This window comes from Rhinatrema bivittatum, chromosome 15 (genome assembly GCF_901001135.1).
Source record: "Rhinatrema bivittatum chromosome 15, aRhiBiv1.1, whole genome shotgun sequence".
Lineage (NCBI taxonomy): Eukaryota > Metazoa > Chordata > Amphibia > Gymnophiona > Rhinatrematidae > Rhinatrema > Rhinatrema bivittatum.
The window spans coordinates 62,782,849-62,798,421 of record NC_042629.1 but is presented as its reverse complement, the minus strand read 5'-3'; the positions used below and the strand labels follow the sequence as shown (position 1 = coordinate 62,798,421).

General features: G+C 45.6%; 1 protein-coding gene across 4 annotated transcripts in view; it reads left to right on the top strand.

Annotated features, from left to right (window-relative positions):
* Nucleotides 1–14,786, top strand: part of CAPZB (capping actin protein of muscle Z-line subunit beta) — a 79,041-nt gene extending 64,255 nt beyond the window's left edge. For 3 of the 4 annotated variants that reach the window (XM_029579192.1, XM_029579196.1, XM_029579195.1), the window contains exons 7-10: nt 2,938–3,003; nt 4,442–4,518; nt 9,234–9,346; nt 14,530–14,786. In XM_029579192.1, coding sequence (XP_029435052.1) covers nt 2,938–3,003; nt 4,442–4,518; nt 9,234–9,336 — 246 coding nt within the window. In that variant the 3' untranslated portion in view covers nt 9,337–9,346; nt 14,530–14,786. The remainder of the gene's footprint in view (nt 1–2,937; nt 3,004–4,441; nt 4,519–9,233; nt 9,347–14,529) is intronic. The other variant, XM_029579194.1, reaches the window with a different exon arrangement.
* The last annotated feature ends 787 nt before the right edge of the window (nt 14,787–15,573 follow it).

The following is a 15,573-nucleotide window of genomic DNA, read 5'->3' as shown; positions in this document are numbered from 1 at the left end:
TGAGTTTCTGATGTGCAGTTTCATATTAGAATTCCTTCAGAAGGCTCGAGTGAACATCATGTGGTTCCACTTTAGTTTGTCCGTTTGCTCTAGCACCCGTTCCAGATTCACAATACTTTGCATCAGTTCTTCTAAGTCCTCACTTTCAATCTAACCACCAGCCTCTTCAGTGAAGACCAAAGTAAAGAATCATTGTTCTGCAAGTGCTCCTCTTATCCCCTGGTTGTCTAATAATCCAACAGACTCCCTTGCAGACTTTTTTTATATTTCATTTACTTGAAAAAATATGTATTAATTTTTGCCTCTTTGGTAAGTTTCTCCTCAACTTTTGTTAGCCTGCCATATTAACATGATAGATCTAATTTGCCAGGGCTTATGCTGTTTCCTGTTTTCCTCATTAGGACTTGCTTTCCATTTGGATGGCTTTTTGACTCTGATAGTCTCTCTTTCTCAGTACCATTTAGCCATGCTAGCAGTATTGAGAAGTATAGAACCTGCTGCGTTTCATTTTTTTTTCTCAAAATGCATAAAGTGTCATTGGGAGGACTCTGTTTTTTTTTAGTTATATAAACAAAGATGTGATCTGACATTAAGCCTTGTGGAACCAGGTTTGGACCACGTTCAAGGCAACCAGAGTTGAAGTTATGCAGGCCAGGACGGATGAAGCTTCTCAAAAGACTTAACATCCGCCGTTGGCAGGCCTCTGTAAATAAGGGCAGCCTTCCATGCTTCTGGTGGGGCTCGCTTAGTCCGCCAAGAGTTTGCAGTCTCAGCTCCTCGGAGACTAGAAGTTGAGGTGTTTTCATGACATGATATAAAAAGCTTCAGTTTCTTAGGTCAGAATGTGCAATACAAGTGTAATTCTAGTGATGGAGAGAAAAGGAAGACTTCCTATGGTTTTAGAGAGTAAGGTTAACATTAAAAAAAAAAAAAAAAAAAAATCTTCCACTGTCATGACTGTGTTTTATGGTAGATGTATTACCTAACTTTTCTCTGTTGTGGGCAGGAAGGGTTGGACAGACTTTGCATCATGGGTGGGTAGATTCAAGTAGATGCTTGCTGTGGAGCAGGAAGGGTCAGAGAGAATACTACAAGGGGGAAGGAATGGACAGATAGGTTTTCTACCCTCAGCACAAACCAAGGGGCCTGTTTACTGAAGGTTTTCTCCATTACGTGTCTATGGGAAAAATGGTTAGTAAATGACCCCTGAAGATTTGCAAGTGGGAAGGGCCAAGTAGAGCATATAGAGCAATACTGCATGTGGCATGGATCAAAAATGTGGCAGGTGCCGTGGGTGGGAATGGAACAGCGGCTCTCTTCTGGGAGGGGTGCAGAGGAATGTCACGTGCTAAGTAGATGGTTGAGCTCCGTGTGATGGGAGGTGGGCGGTGCAAGAACTGTGCATAAACCTTGCCTCTGTGATGGAGTTCATAGAAAAAGGAGTCTGCTTACTGACACTGTCTGTCTGGGTCTGGAATTTCACTTTCTAGACACGTTAATCCTGGCTTCCTTTCTGCAGCAAGTGTTCCATTGTTAGGGCCTTGGTGTAAGGGTATGGAGTGAGCCTTTTTGCAGAGGGCAGCATAACTGTGATGTGTACCCCCTATTCTGCTGGCCATAGAGAATGTCTGCCTATGTGCATATACAGACTAGAGTTACATTCCTGGCCACTTCAGGCTTTTAGGGACATGTAATAATAGCATGTACTTAAATTCTTTCTGGATCATCTGACTCTTGATGATTTAGGTGTCTGCCAGGGTTCTCCTCCCTTCCCATGGGCCAAATGCTGGATGAGGTCTGCCAAAATGAATGCACCTTATGAAGATGGCATCGGGACAACTTAAAAGCAAAAACAAAAAAAACCCCATGTTTTTATGAGATTCAGTGCTAAATGTGTGAGTGAGGGGGATGAAACCCCAACTCCAGTTCTGTATTTGCTTTTCTCCTAGGACAAGCAGGATGGTAGTGACATCATCAGATGGAGCCCGGCATGGAACTTTGATCTCAAAGATTCTAGAACTCTCAAACATGCCCTACTGAGCATGTGCAGCTGTATTCTTCACCCTGCCCCCTAGCAGAATCCCTCAGTCTTTTTTTTGTTTTTTTTTCCCCCCTCCCACTGAGCCATATGGTTGCGGAAGCCATGTACTCAAAGAATTCAGCTTTGCTCTCTTCTCACAGTTCTTGTAAGTGACGTTTTCTAGAGCTGCAGCTGTTTTCTTTCCTATTCCTGTAGTTTTATTTCTTCTTTCCAAGTGTTTGCTGGCTGCATGGGGAGCTTCCCTGTGCAGCCTGGAAGAATCTGTTTTGGGTTTTTTTCAAGTAAGAAAAAAAAACTGTTTTGCAGTTTTGTATCTCTCTTCTCCTTGGTCTGTCTGGTTTTTCTCCGGTGCTGACCGGACTGACTTCTGCAGTCCGTTTGTGACTTATGTAGGCTGCTGAACCTGAGGACTCGCCCGAGTTCTACTTGGGCTGGAATTCCATGTTTCATCGATCGATCGGTATCAGTGGATTCAGACACTGGCGAGATCAAGGACCATGCAGTTCCAGGGGGGTGGGGAGGGGGGCGAGAACTCATCCTTCCCACAACAGGTTGTGTTCCACAGCCAGAGGACTGACCTAGGATTGCGTTTCTGGTCTGACCCTGAGGGGAGTAGACATCGGGAGAGTGGTTTGGGATTCCTCTTCTCCCTCGGCAGAGGAATGTCTCTTGACTCTCCCATGTCCAAAGCCACTTTCTTGTGAGCTTGAGGCTCTGTCCCTGGCAAGTTTTTCTCTGAACCGGGGCCTTCATTCTTTGAATCGGAGGCACTATAGTTCAGTCACTGTATTGACCCTGTTTATAGTGTTGTTTGTAATGGACAGGATGGACTGTGATTCACTTCTCTGTCACTGCGTAGCCTCCTGAAAATATTCTCTCCTTTTCTTCTTCCTCAGATGGAGAAGGATGAGACTGTGAGTGATTCTTCCCCACATATAGCCAATATTGGACGACTGGTAGAGGTAAGTGCAGCGGGATCATCGTGACTCCGTCCTTCCCGGACACCTAGCACATGGTGCTCCTCTCGACAACTGTAAACAAGTTTGGAATAAGAGAGGAGATGAACTAAACCATTATTTTAAATAAATCAGCTGCTCAAACTCCATCAGATCCCTCATTTTTCTTTCTGACTCTTCTTGGAGGATGTTGGTGTGTGTAACCTTTATTTTGAAAGCTACTTTTGCCTTGGTCATCGCGAGCCAGAGCAGTGCGGCACTCTACTGTGCTTTAGATCTTCATGGAAAACAAACTCTGCAAAAGAGAACTGTAAAAATAGAGCATGGCTGTACAAATATGAGACTTAAAATGTCTTATGCTGAAAAAGAAGACCTAGGAGTAAGATCAAAAGAGGAAACCTGGGGGGGGGGGGGGGGTTATTTTCATCAATCCAACCAGTGCTGCTGCTTTAAGATGTGCAGAGTCCAGTTACTTCCTGTATCTGACTGAGCATGTGCAGCAGAGACTGTCAAGCTCTGAATAAAGCAGCAGCAGCTATGGTTGGACTACTTCTCTCTCCCCCCCCACAGAGCACACCTCTCCCTGATTACTGCAAGATGAGTCTTCTGCCACAGGACAGCTTGCTGTGTGATTCATTCTTGTAAATAGTTTATCTCCCTGATTACTTGTCCAGCCATTGTTTAGGCAAAAGTATTTTAAACTGATATGCTGGCTTCTACAGCTGCTTACTGGAATGTATAAATGTTGCACATTCTTGAATGCTCTGTGGTTACATGAAAGGTATATGTTCTCAAGTCTTTCACATAAGACGTGCTGGGATAGGTTAGTTAAGTATTAACACACAAGACGTAGCAAGAGAGAGTTTGCTAGATATAAGTTGGATGACTAGTAATTTTTAACAATATGAAAGAAACGAAAGTTTTAAAAAAAATAAAATTGGGATCCCAAGAAAGCGTATCTGGCCCCATTGGAGACCATTAATAGTATTTGATCCACAGCTTGTAATAACCTAGCTGCAGTGGGGTGGAGGGCATTAACGTGTACGTCTTCCCAGTACCTATTGTTGCTAGCAAGATTTTCAGATTCAGGGGACATGATCAGGCACATAATTAAGAATCGCACAGGTTATGATGGTTATTCCATGGTGGCAGCAGCCATTGATGTGGCCAGTGTCGCCTGTAGACAACTCACACATTGTAGAAGCTCAGATTACAGTATAGATGCTGGGAAAGGGCACAGTGTCTCAGTGATGTCTGTCTCTGGCGACATATAAATAGGGATGGAGGGCTTGGTTTGTTTGAATCCATTATAGATGAAATTACAAGGACCCCCCTGTGGTAAGTTCGATGACCGAAAGGTTTCTTCCTCCGTGCTGTGGGATTAACTCTGCAGCAGAGACCCAGCAGCACAGAAACTTACTCATTCCCTTTCCTTCTGTCCCAGGACATGGAGAATAAGATCCGAAGCACACTCAATGAGATCTACTTTGGGAAAACCAAGGACATTGTTAATGGACTGAGGTAATGTGCCTGGCTGTCTGAATCCTCGGCCACCCTTTCCTCACAACCATTTTATAGAAGTCCTGTCTTTATTCTTGCACCTCCCAATTTATCGCTATTACCCATTTTCCTTGACCTGCAATCGTGTGTGCATTATCCATTCCTTACAGTAAAGGTCAGTATCATCTTTCCTCTTGCCTACAGTGGATTCTGGAGTATCAGTTACTCGCTACCATGCATTCAACCCATTCCCCACAATAAGCCCGTATTATCCATACTCCTGTCCTCTATAGTATGGTCTACAGAAACTATCTCTCTTTCCTACAGTAAGGTCTACCAACTCTATTCCCTTCCCCCACTTCCTATGGTAGGATCTGCAGTATCTGTGTACTTTTCCTAAAGGTTGATCTGCCTTGTTGTCTCTCCAATTAAAGATCTGCAGTTTTCCATTTCCCTACAATAGTCTGCTGTGCCTGTCCTCCCTCTGAATATAGCAAAGCCTGCAGTGTCTCCCTGCCCTTATTATAGTAAGGCCTGCAGTGTGTGTATTCTCAGATGCCCCTCAACCTCCACCTCGGCACCTGGTGAGGTACACAGTGTCCACACCCTTCCTCTGTAAACACGTCATGCTCAGTTGATCTATAGTTTACATCCCTTTTCCACTCCTTGCTTTCTTTTGTCAGGAATTGTTTCTGATGGAGCCTTTCCAGTTTCTTATTCATATCGTCCGTGTGTTATAGCTAAATATAGTCTACCTGCCTTTGATAGAGAGGTGCACTCAGAAAACAGCCATTGTTCAGAAATCTTGCTGAAAGCATTTAGCTCAGCTTGTCAATCTTCTCTTCTTTCATGGGCAAATGTATTCTTAGATTGAGACATATTCTGGGTTTGATAGTTTAGAGGATAACGCTAAAGTAATTTGTGCTTTGTACTTAACCTGCGAGTGACAACATGGCAAGCAGAAGCAGAGCCTGTGATTTCCTAGCGTGTAGCCGGATTGACTCGGGACCAATGGGTTATGCTCCCCTGTCAGCAGATGGAGACAAGGTCAGGTTTCAAGGCCAACGTCACCCTAGATACACCCCTGCAGGGACCTCAGCCCTTCAGTATCTCTCAGTCTCCAGCAGATGCGGACATGCTTTCCCTATGGGGATCGCTGTACCTTTTGGAAGAAGAAATTCTACTTTTAAATTGGAGAAAAGATTGAGCCATGCCCTCCTGCAGTGATACCTAAAGGTCCCTCCCCCAGTTGAGAATTCCTGAGGTGATTCCAGAGATCCCTCAGAGGTGTGCCTTGGTCTGGTAGCCTCTTCCCGGCGTGGACGCAGCTGAAAGGCAGCGGGTGCAGGAAGCCTAGCGCGGCGGTGATGGCCAAAGCCCTCTTCCCCCGCCGCCGGAGACTATCTCTGTACTCAGCTGGTAAGCGCTGATCCCAGGTAAGGTAAAGAGAAAAGGACTTCCTCCCACTTCAGAGACGATGGAGGGGTTTCAGTAAGACTTCCTCCGGTCTCCTTGCTTGGTGCGCCATACCGACATCATTCCCGATCCCGTTGGGGTAAGGGGAAGTGGGCTTCCGAGCGGGTTGAGCGGTCACCTGGCCGCTTTAGGCTTGGTTGGCGCACAGATGGTGTGGAGCTATCTTCAAGTCCTAGGTTTGATGGCGGCAACCCTGGAAGTAGAGCTGTGGGCGAGACACACATGTGACCACTTCAGTTCTCCCTGCTGTCACGTTGGAACCCACTGTCTCAAGACTATTTGATTCACCTCCACTTACTGATGGAAATATGTTCTCTGCTCCAGTGGTGGCTGCAGGAAGCTCATCTTGGCAGGGGTGTACCCCTGTCCCCTCCGAACTGGCTGGTCCTCACGAGAGATGCGAGCCTCCGGAGCTGGGGAGCTCACTGTCAGGAACTGACGACCCAGGGGCATTGGAGCAAGGAAGAGGCCCTCTAGAACATCAGCTGCCTGGAAGCCTGGGCAGTCAGATTGGCATGTCTACAATTCAGCCACATACTCCAGGGTCAAGCAGTCCACGTAATGCCTGACAACGCAACAACTGTAGCCTACATCAACCGTTAGGATGGAACCAAAAGCCAGCAAGTGTCACAGGAGATAGATCTCCTTATGGAAAGGGCAGAAATACATCTACAGATGATCTCAGCCTCCCACATAAAGGAAAAGCCAACGTCAGAGCAGACTTTCTAAGCAGGGAGATTCTGGATCCAGGAGAGTGGCATTGTTGGCCAAAGCCTTTTAGCTGGTAGTAGATTGCTGGGGCTTCCTGTTCATCGACCTGATGGCCACATCTCACAATGCAAAGGTTCCCCTATTCTTCAGTCGCAGAAGAGATCAGTTGACCCTGGGAATCAACCCCCTTGTTCAGACCTGGCCAGAAGAGGAGCTGCTTATCCGCCTTCTTTCTGTGACCTCTTCTGGGCAGAGTCATTTGCAGAATCGAGCACCACAGGGGATTAGTCCTACTAGTAGCTCCAGATTGCCCAGGCATCTGTGGTATGCAGACATGCGGAGACTCCTAGTGGAGACTCCCCTGTGCCTCTCGCCGCACAGGGACCTGCTACAGCAGAGACCAGTTCTTCACGAGGATCTGACTTTATTCTGTCTTATGGTCTGGCCCTTGAGAGGGCTTGCCTGATGAAGTGAGGATATTCGGTGGCAGTAATTGCCATCTTACTCCGCATGCGGAAGTTCTCTATGTCCCTAGCGTATGGGCGGGTCTGGAGAGTATTTGAGGCTTGGTGCGAGGAACGCGGTCTTTCCCCTCGGACGGTCAAAATCCCACTAATTCTGGAATTTTTGCAGGATGGCTTGAATAAAGGTTTGACCCTGAACTCCTTGAAGTTCCAGGTAGCGGCTCTCTCCTTTTTTCAGGTGAGGTGAACGGAACCTGCTTGTCATCTCATCCGGACATGACCTGTTTTCTGAAAGGGGTGTGAAGCACCTCCAGCCACCTCTACGGTGGTCAGTTCCCTTGTGGAATCTTAATCTAGTATTGGAGTCTTTGGCAGGGGCCTCTTTTTGGCCACTGTACAGTCTTTCCTTGCGTTTATTAACCCTGAAAACTGTGTTCCTGGCGGGTATATGCTCAGCACTTCCCATCTCTGAACTACAGGCACTGTCATATTGGGAACCGTTCCTCCGGATGATTCCAGGAACGTTACAGCTTCTTTCCGTTCCATCCTTCTTGCCCAAGGTAGTCTCTGAGTTTCATTTGAATCAATCCATTTCATTGCCATCCCTAGATAAGCACAAGAAAGCAGAAGAATGCCGCCTCCTCCGCCATTTGAATGTCAGTAGGCTTTTGGTGCAGTATCTGGAAGTTTCAGAACCGGTCCGAAAGACAGACTGCCTGTTTGTCCTTCACGGTGGAAGGAAGCAGGGCAAACCAGCTTCGCCGGCTACCATAGCTCTCTGGATTAAGGAGGTGGTCATGGCGACGTAATCCTCCTTGCACACCTTCTCCAGATTCTATTGCCTGATAATTTTGTTTTCCTTAAGTGTAGACAAATGGACTCTGCATCCTGCCCATTGCTGCCCAACAATGGTGCTAAGGATTCACCCTTGGAGTGGATATTGATTCCAAGAGATTGAGTAAGCCATCATCCGTTCCCTAGATCAGGGCATCTATAGTCTTATTGGGGTTCAGTATTTGTTTGGTTATCTGTGTTTAATCGTTTTTTCAATAGTATGTCCAGAGTGGGTTTTGAAGAGAATACTGAAGGAGTGAGGTCACTGCAGCGGTGTATCTAGGGTGATGTCAGCTTTGAAACCTGACTGTTTCCATCTGCTGGCAGGGGTGAATAACCCATTGGTCCTGTGTCCATCTGTCAACTGTAATTTCTCCATTCCATGAACAAGGCGGATTATAGGTTAAGGCAGGTGTAATAGCACAACTGGCAGAGCTTTATGTGGAGCCCCATTGCACCTCGGATATGGGCTGTAACAGGAGAAGGGAGGGGGGGGGAATATTAATCCTTCAGCCAGCATGCTTCTTTGACATGGAAGTTTACAGCAAATATAAATTGATTCCTAAACTGAACGTATGCTTTTTTTTCAGAATGTTTTCCTCCCAGTTGTGAGCATTGCCACCACTTATGAGGCAATGATACATTTCTCCTGTGTGAGAACTGATTCTGTCAGTTATTGATAAGACCTGGATTGGGCTCCAGTACATAGCAGTGACTGATATCACAGGATCTTGGCCACTGGTTTAATCCTCTTGATACTCAGAGCTAGGGCCAAGCGATGCAGGGTTGAACAATTGGTGCTTCTACTAACACCATGGAGTGAACACCCACCGTGCTCCCTGGATTCTGCTTTCAGATGCCATTGCGGTGAGAACGGGTGCTGCTAAATTGCAAGGAAAATGGAGGCAGAAAGCAAACTTTTAATCCCTGTGTAATTACTTCTTTCCCTCAGCAAGTCCACTTACTACAGGATCCTTCCCAGCACATCTTCCAACTGTTTGGGGGGATTCACTGCTTGCCTCTCTTCTTTGCCTCATTTGTCTAAACTTTGTTCATTTTTCCTCTCACTTTTTGGAGGTATGCCGGTGTTTTCTTTGCAGTTTTCCAGATTTCCAGTGCCCTTACTGAAGAGGTTTCTTAAGTCCAGCTCCCTTCTCAGAGAATATTTGGGACACCAGAGATCCATCTTTCTGGGCTCGTTTTGTTCTTCTCTCTTCTGTGCTTCTCTCACTTCTAAACTACTCTCTGTAGATCAATTGATGCTATCCCCGACAACCAAAAGTATAAGCAGCTGCAGAGGGAACTTTCTCAAGTCCTGACTCAGCGGCAGATCTACATTCAACCTGATAATTAATCCAGCCAAGGTACCCACTGCCTGAGAGGTGTGAGACCCTGCACTAAACCAGAACTCACCCAGACGGGAGGGGCTGCCTGACTGCTGCATGAAACCATTGGATTTTGCCTTTTGTTTTACCGTTGTGTTTAAACCAGAACTAACTTCTAATGTTCACCGATTTCTGCAAGCACCTTGAGCACAGGGGAAAGGGGGGAGTCTGAACCATTTTACACTGAGAAGGGGCGGGGGAAGAGGTGGTTACATGCATGTGTGTATTAGATGATTGGGTGGCTGACACTTGTGTTTTGTGTGCGCCCATGGGTACTTTTAGTCTAGAGCAGAGAATTGCCCAAATCTGTTCCTACGTGATGCATCGAGCATATTTTATTGAAGTTTTGACTCCTTGCGGAATCTTGCCGGCTATAGTTTGGTTTTCCTTTGGCTCAGATGTGGCTACCCCAGTGTGAGGCTAGCAAGGGAGAGGCGCTTCTGTTGGTTGCATCTTCTTCCTGCCATCTGCTGCTTTCCCATGTTCCTACAGAAAGGAGGATTGCTTGCCTTCAAATGGTGTATAGTGCAAGACAGTTGAATAGCTCTGTGTACAGTGACATAACATTTCCACCTGACTAACCTTTGATGGTTTGTGGTCCCCTATTGAATAATGAAAGCAAAGCACTGGTTGTAATTCTGGGAGCAGAGCTGCTGATCCCTACTCTGTGCATCTTAATGCGGAAGACTGAAACAGAGCATTTATGTGAAACTCTTGACCTTTTGATCTATATTTGTACTTTTGTACCCCCCTCCTACCGTACAGCTCATCATGCCTGCTGGGAGGTGAGGAGGAGGACTCTTGAGGGCCGTTTGCATTCCTTAAAGATGTATGTTAGAGCCACGCACACTCAAGTTGGGAGTGTCTGTCTTTCCAGAGTTATTAGATATGGTTAAAATTGCATGGAAGAGTGCTGTTAACCTACCACTCTGATACTCAATTGGTTACAGATGTCTCTTTAAACATGTTGAGCTAACAGGGAAGAAGTAGCACTGTGGGGGTCTTGTGTAAGAACTATTGCTTTGGCATTCAGCAAATACAAACCCAAAATGTCTCATTTTTTACTAGTGCATAGATTGGCATTTTTGTAAAGATGCAATCAAAATAGCTCTGCCTACTCCACAGCATTCGTTTGTACGTGTGCCTTGCAGTGCCAGGAGCATGCATGCACATATGTAAAAACTTTCTGATGACAATGGGTAAAGGCACTGTGTCGACCAGTCCATCACTACTCCATATTTACGCAGTGGTTCTATAGCAGAACTTTACGCAGCATGTGCCTGAAAGCTTGCGTGATCTTCTAGGTATAATTTGAACTTTATACAGAAGCGGAATCTTGAGTCTCCAAAGGGATTTTGCATGGACCTGCTGCTGGTTTGCCCAGAGACCTTAAGCTTTAGAGATTGAGTTTTAACCAGCAACAAAATACCATTTGTTCATGCAGTGGACTGCTTGACTCTCACGTTTCCAAGAAATGGTTGAATTTGCTCAAACTTGTGAGCCTCAGTGCTAGTTGCCAGCCTTAGCCTCTGAGCATTCCTGAGTAGTGCTATTGCTCATAAGTTTGACTTGTGCTGATTCAGTGGTTTTTCTGTATGTGTTGCCTTATCTCCAGTTATTTGCTCATGAACATTGCTGTGCGCTTCAGCAAGAATTTTATTTCAATTTGATGGCTTACCTTTCCTTGCACACCTCAAGGTGAGTTGCAACATAAAATTTTGACACCATGTATACAATTTAAAATATTAAGTACAAACTCATAGTACAAAATGTGCATAGCAAGAACACAATTAAAATTCAGCCTCTAATCCCAAGCCTTCCTTAATGACCAAACACTTGTGTACATAGCCAGCAGTTGAGTTTTTTGCAACAGTATACAGTTTCCCATCAGACCTCCAAAGTAAAAATGTTCCACCGCAATGGAGCAACACAACCAAAGCCCACTATTATGTAAAAGTAGTCCATCTTAGGTTTGCATCGCATTAAAGTACTTGCCAGAAGCATAGGAGTACCCATGTAAAATCACATGAACACCAATAGAAAGAACCTTAAACTTCAGCCTGTGTTCCAAAGATAACTGGTATAACTCCTTCTAAACTGACGTAAATCTCGGTGCCCGACAAACGTCTAGCTGCTTCAGTATGAAGGAGCTGCAGGCGTTTTCAGGTCTGAGCAGGAAGACCTGATACATGGTTACTGTAATCTACCCGACTCATGGCTAGGGAGTGGGTAATCTAGGCCAGATCTTTTTTTAATGAATGGCCGAAGTTGACTAAATCTTCCGCAGTTGAAAAGATTGCGCTGTGTACCTCCGATGATGATCCTGCATAGAAGGTGATGAATGGAGCTGCAGCCTTGATCTTTAGACCAAGTCTTTCAGGCACAGGATCATTCCTAGCATTTGAAGGGAGTACAGCAAGACTGTATCCTCGCCTCCTGATCTGGAGGTGGGGGCGAAGCTTCAGGTTGAACTTCTCAGGCCACTTCACTACAGCTGTCAAACATTCATTTAGGCTTGATATCTCTGGTATTTGTTTAGGCCACAAGCAGAAAAGAGACAACAATCTGCGTCAAAGCCCTGGATCAAAGAGGCTAGGGTAGAACGGTACAAATTTAAAAAGATAGGTTATCATCCTTGGGGTACCCTACAGACTAATGGTCTCACAAAAGAGCAATGACTTTTGTTCTATTTTTTTTTTAATATGTCTTCAAAATTGCAGCTTGCTGTTAATTATTTTTGTCTTTCTTTGGGGGTGGGGGTTTTTTTTTTGGGGGGGGGGGTTTGCCTTTTTGTTGACAGAATTTTTGGAAGCCAGTTTGAGTGAGGAGCTGCCAGAGGAGCCACCGAGCACCTGAGAAGGAAGTGGTTTGGCTTGCCGTCGGGGTCATTTCAGTTAGATTTTACGCTGCTGTGAAATTTCTATATGCTTTTGCCTGGTGGCGTGTTCGTGAGTGGATTCCTTATAAGATACATCTGCAGGTGTCTGTGGCACTGAATGTTTTCACGGTTTGGTGTCTCGGTGTTATAGGGTAGCTTTAATTCCGTGATGCCTTGTCTTAAAGCTGACTGGTGTCTCTGGGATGTATGTGTACCTTGAAAGTGACCATCTCAGTTGTGCTTTTTGTGAATGAAGGGATCCATGGGGCGATGGTGCTTTGTTGCTGACTCTTGGCAAACCACCAATGACAAAGTCTTATCCTGTTCCTCCGAGGCTGCAAACAACAGTATTCACAGGGAATATTTTTCTGACATATTTAGATACTTTTGAACTTGGATACCTAAGGAAACCAGACCAGAGTTGTGCACATCTTGTCTACCTCAGTCCTTTGGCATCTCATGTCATGGCACTTCATTTTTTTTTAGTCTCAAATGCCAAGGATTTTGCTAAAGTCATAGAAATGTTTTTAGCTTCAGAAAGGCCTTCTGTTGCCACTGGTGCCTCAGTGATTAGTATCCGAGACAGCTTCCTTGATTCAAGTGCCTTGGTAGTTAATAGGAGCCAGATTTCTGCATCTATGTAATCCACTGGGTCCTGAAATCATATATTTGGGCTGAAGGTGTTCTGTCTTGGTAGAGCAGTGAGTGTCCTGAAGGGATTTGTACTTTTAAGATTGCTTAGGAATCGTGGAAGCAAGTAGGCTTTTGGTTGTCATTACTATCCTGGTGCTTTGAGGCTGCTTCGGTATCTTATGGGTGTCTGTCTGCTCAGCATCCCATGAGTCTGTAAATAGCTCCAGAGGGCCTTTGTGCAGCAGCACATCATAGTACTGCTCTTACCTAGAGACTCTTGGAAGTACCTCTGAAGCATCTTGCTATTTTTATGGTGCCCCTGAGTGCCGGTATTTCTAGAATGAGTCCGTTGTGGGTTCCCGTTAACATCTCAAGAAAGCTCCTCTGCCTCCAGAGAATTTGTTTGTAATATGCTGCAGAAAACTGGGAGCCTTTTAACATGTATCGCCCATTGAATGTGTCCTGAACTCTCAGGCTTGCTTCTTTTGTCCCAGTACTTCTTCCTTCCTTCTAGCTCAGTCAGAACCAGTGCTGGATTTATTCCCAACTCTCTGGGGCTTCTCCCACTGTTTCCAGTCTGATCACTGCAGCAACAGTCCTGAGGCAGGGAGCCTTGAACCAGGCTGACTGCCAGAGCCCTAAATCTGGCCACCAGGTGTCGCTCTTGTTGATGATCATGACTCCCTCTACCTGAGAGGTGGTGGATGTTGCCTCCGCAGTTGAACCTAGCTGGGAATTGAACCAGGGTCCTTCCACTTGGAAATGCACAGCACTGCCACTGGGCCGGCCCCTGAACTCTCAAGTACTTTGACATGGTGAGTGTCACTTAACTTGAGATTGCCTTTAAACCCATCATCCTGTCCTTACTCGAGCTTCCCCGGTGCTAAACACACATGGAATGGGATTGCCCATGCAGAATCACAATGGGGGAATACCCACTGACTGCAATTGACACTCGTGCTGCCGCTCATTGAGCAGCCAGGGTGATGCATTTCCTGCATCTAGAATGCTCACAGCACTTCTTCCTGGGTTTTCAAACAGCAGAAAGATTGCTGACCCATGCCCAGGTCATGCAGAAGCACCTTTGTTTCCTATTGCAGTTCCTAAAAGCACAAGAATGCAAGCAGTTTTGGCTGCTTATATATTATCAGGTGCCCACAATTGGTTCTATGGCCACATTCCGCTTTGAGATGCTAAACTGATAAAGAGATGGGTTTTTTATAATTGGAGTAAAACGTTGGTCGGTCGGTGTTGATGATAAGACTTACGTGCACACACCCCTCGGGGGGACACGGGGGATGGCCTGGATTGCATCTTTCTCTCTTGGAATGGGGGTACAAGGTCATAACACATGCATCCTCACGTCTACTTCCAGTGCACACCCTGTCATGTCACTGCTTACACGTTTTTGCTTTAAACATTTTTCTTTTTTTTTTTTTTGCCCGGTATATTTTGCCGTGTAGTAGTGAGGCAGCTAATATCCCTCCCCCGCCCCTTTGTGCCAAGGTGCTGTGTTTGATGCTCTGAATTTCTTTTGCAGTCTCTCCAGCCCGAGGAGAATCTTTTTCTTTAAATACATTCTCTCTAATTGCTGTCATTTTTTTTTCCACCTTTCCTCTCCCCCCCCCCCCCCCCCCCCCCCCCCCCACAGGTCCGTTCAGACGTTTGCAGACAAATCAAAACAAGAAGCTCTTAAAAATGACCTGGTGGAAGCTTTGAAGAGAAAGCAGCAAAGTTAAAACGGTCTCCATGCAAACCCAAGACATGCCATGCACTCAATTTACTTTCTTAGAAGACTTTGTTTCTCTCCACTTCTCAGTTGCATCTTTTTTTTTTTTGTCATGTCGGTCTGCCTCAGATTATCCATCCAATGCCATTCAATCCTATTAATAAAGTTGTAGAAACATTTTTCGGTCTCTGCGGTTGCTTTACGCCATGTCATGGTGGAACATCACATGCTTTCTTTTTACCACCTTCACCTCATTGCCCCCAACATCCCATTCGTGTCATAAACCATGTTAGTTTTGTGTCTGTCTCTCTGCCCGCCTCCTTTTTTTTTTTTTGTTACATTGGTGTAAAAAATGTAAAAGAGAATTATTATTAGTGGGGTGTGAAAGAGAGAAGCGGGGGTGGGATGAGGGGAAAACAGATTTTGCGGACTTGCGGGAGGGGCTGATGGGGTGTAGGTGGGGGGTGGCCCTCAAGAGTTGTATTATACAGATGATCCTTTTCACTGATGATCCGCCTGGCGCTTTGTCCCCCCCCTTCAGCCTTGGCCGCACAGTGCTCTTCTGGAGATTTTTAGAGAATGCAAAGGGGGGGCTTTGGGGGGGAAATTTCTTTTTTTTGTAAAGCTTATACTGAAATCAACATCTACTTGAGCCTCCATTATACTAAAAATAAAATGGTAATAAAAAAAAAAAAGTAATAAAATAAACTGGGACGCAGTGAACCCTGCCTGGTCTGTCCTGTTTTATTTCAACCTATTTTCTTTTCTGGTGTTTGGAAAAGGGTGGGAGTGGTGGAGCGAGAGAGAAAGGAGGGGAGTGGTTGATCTCGAGCTAAGGTCTTGGTGGATCCTTCCCAGGCACACAGACTGTATTGTTTCTGCTTCAGTTTGCTCTCCTTCCATTTATGAGCTACAGTAACACACCCTGCACCACCTGGCTGCTGGCCCACCTCGTGCAAATAAGAG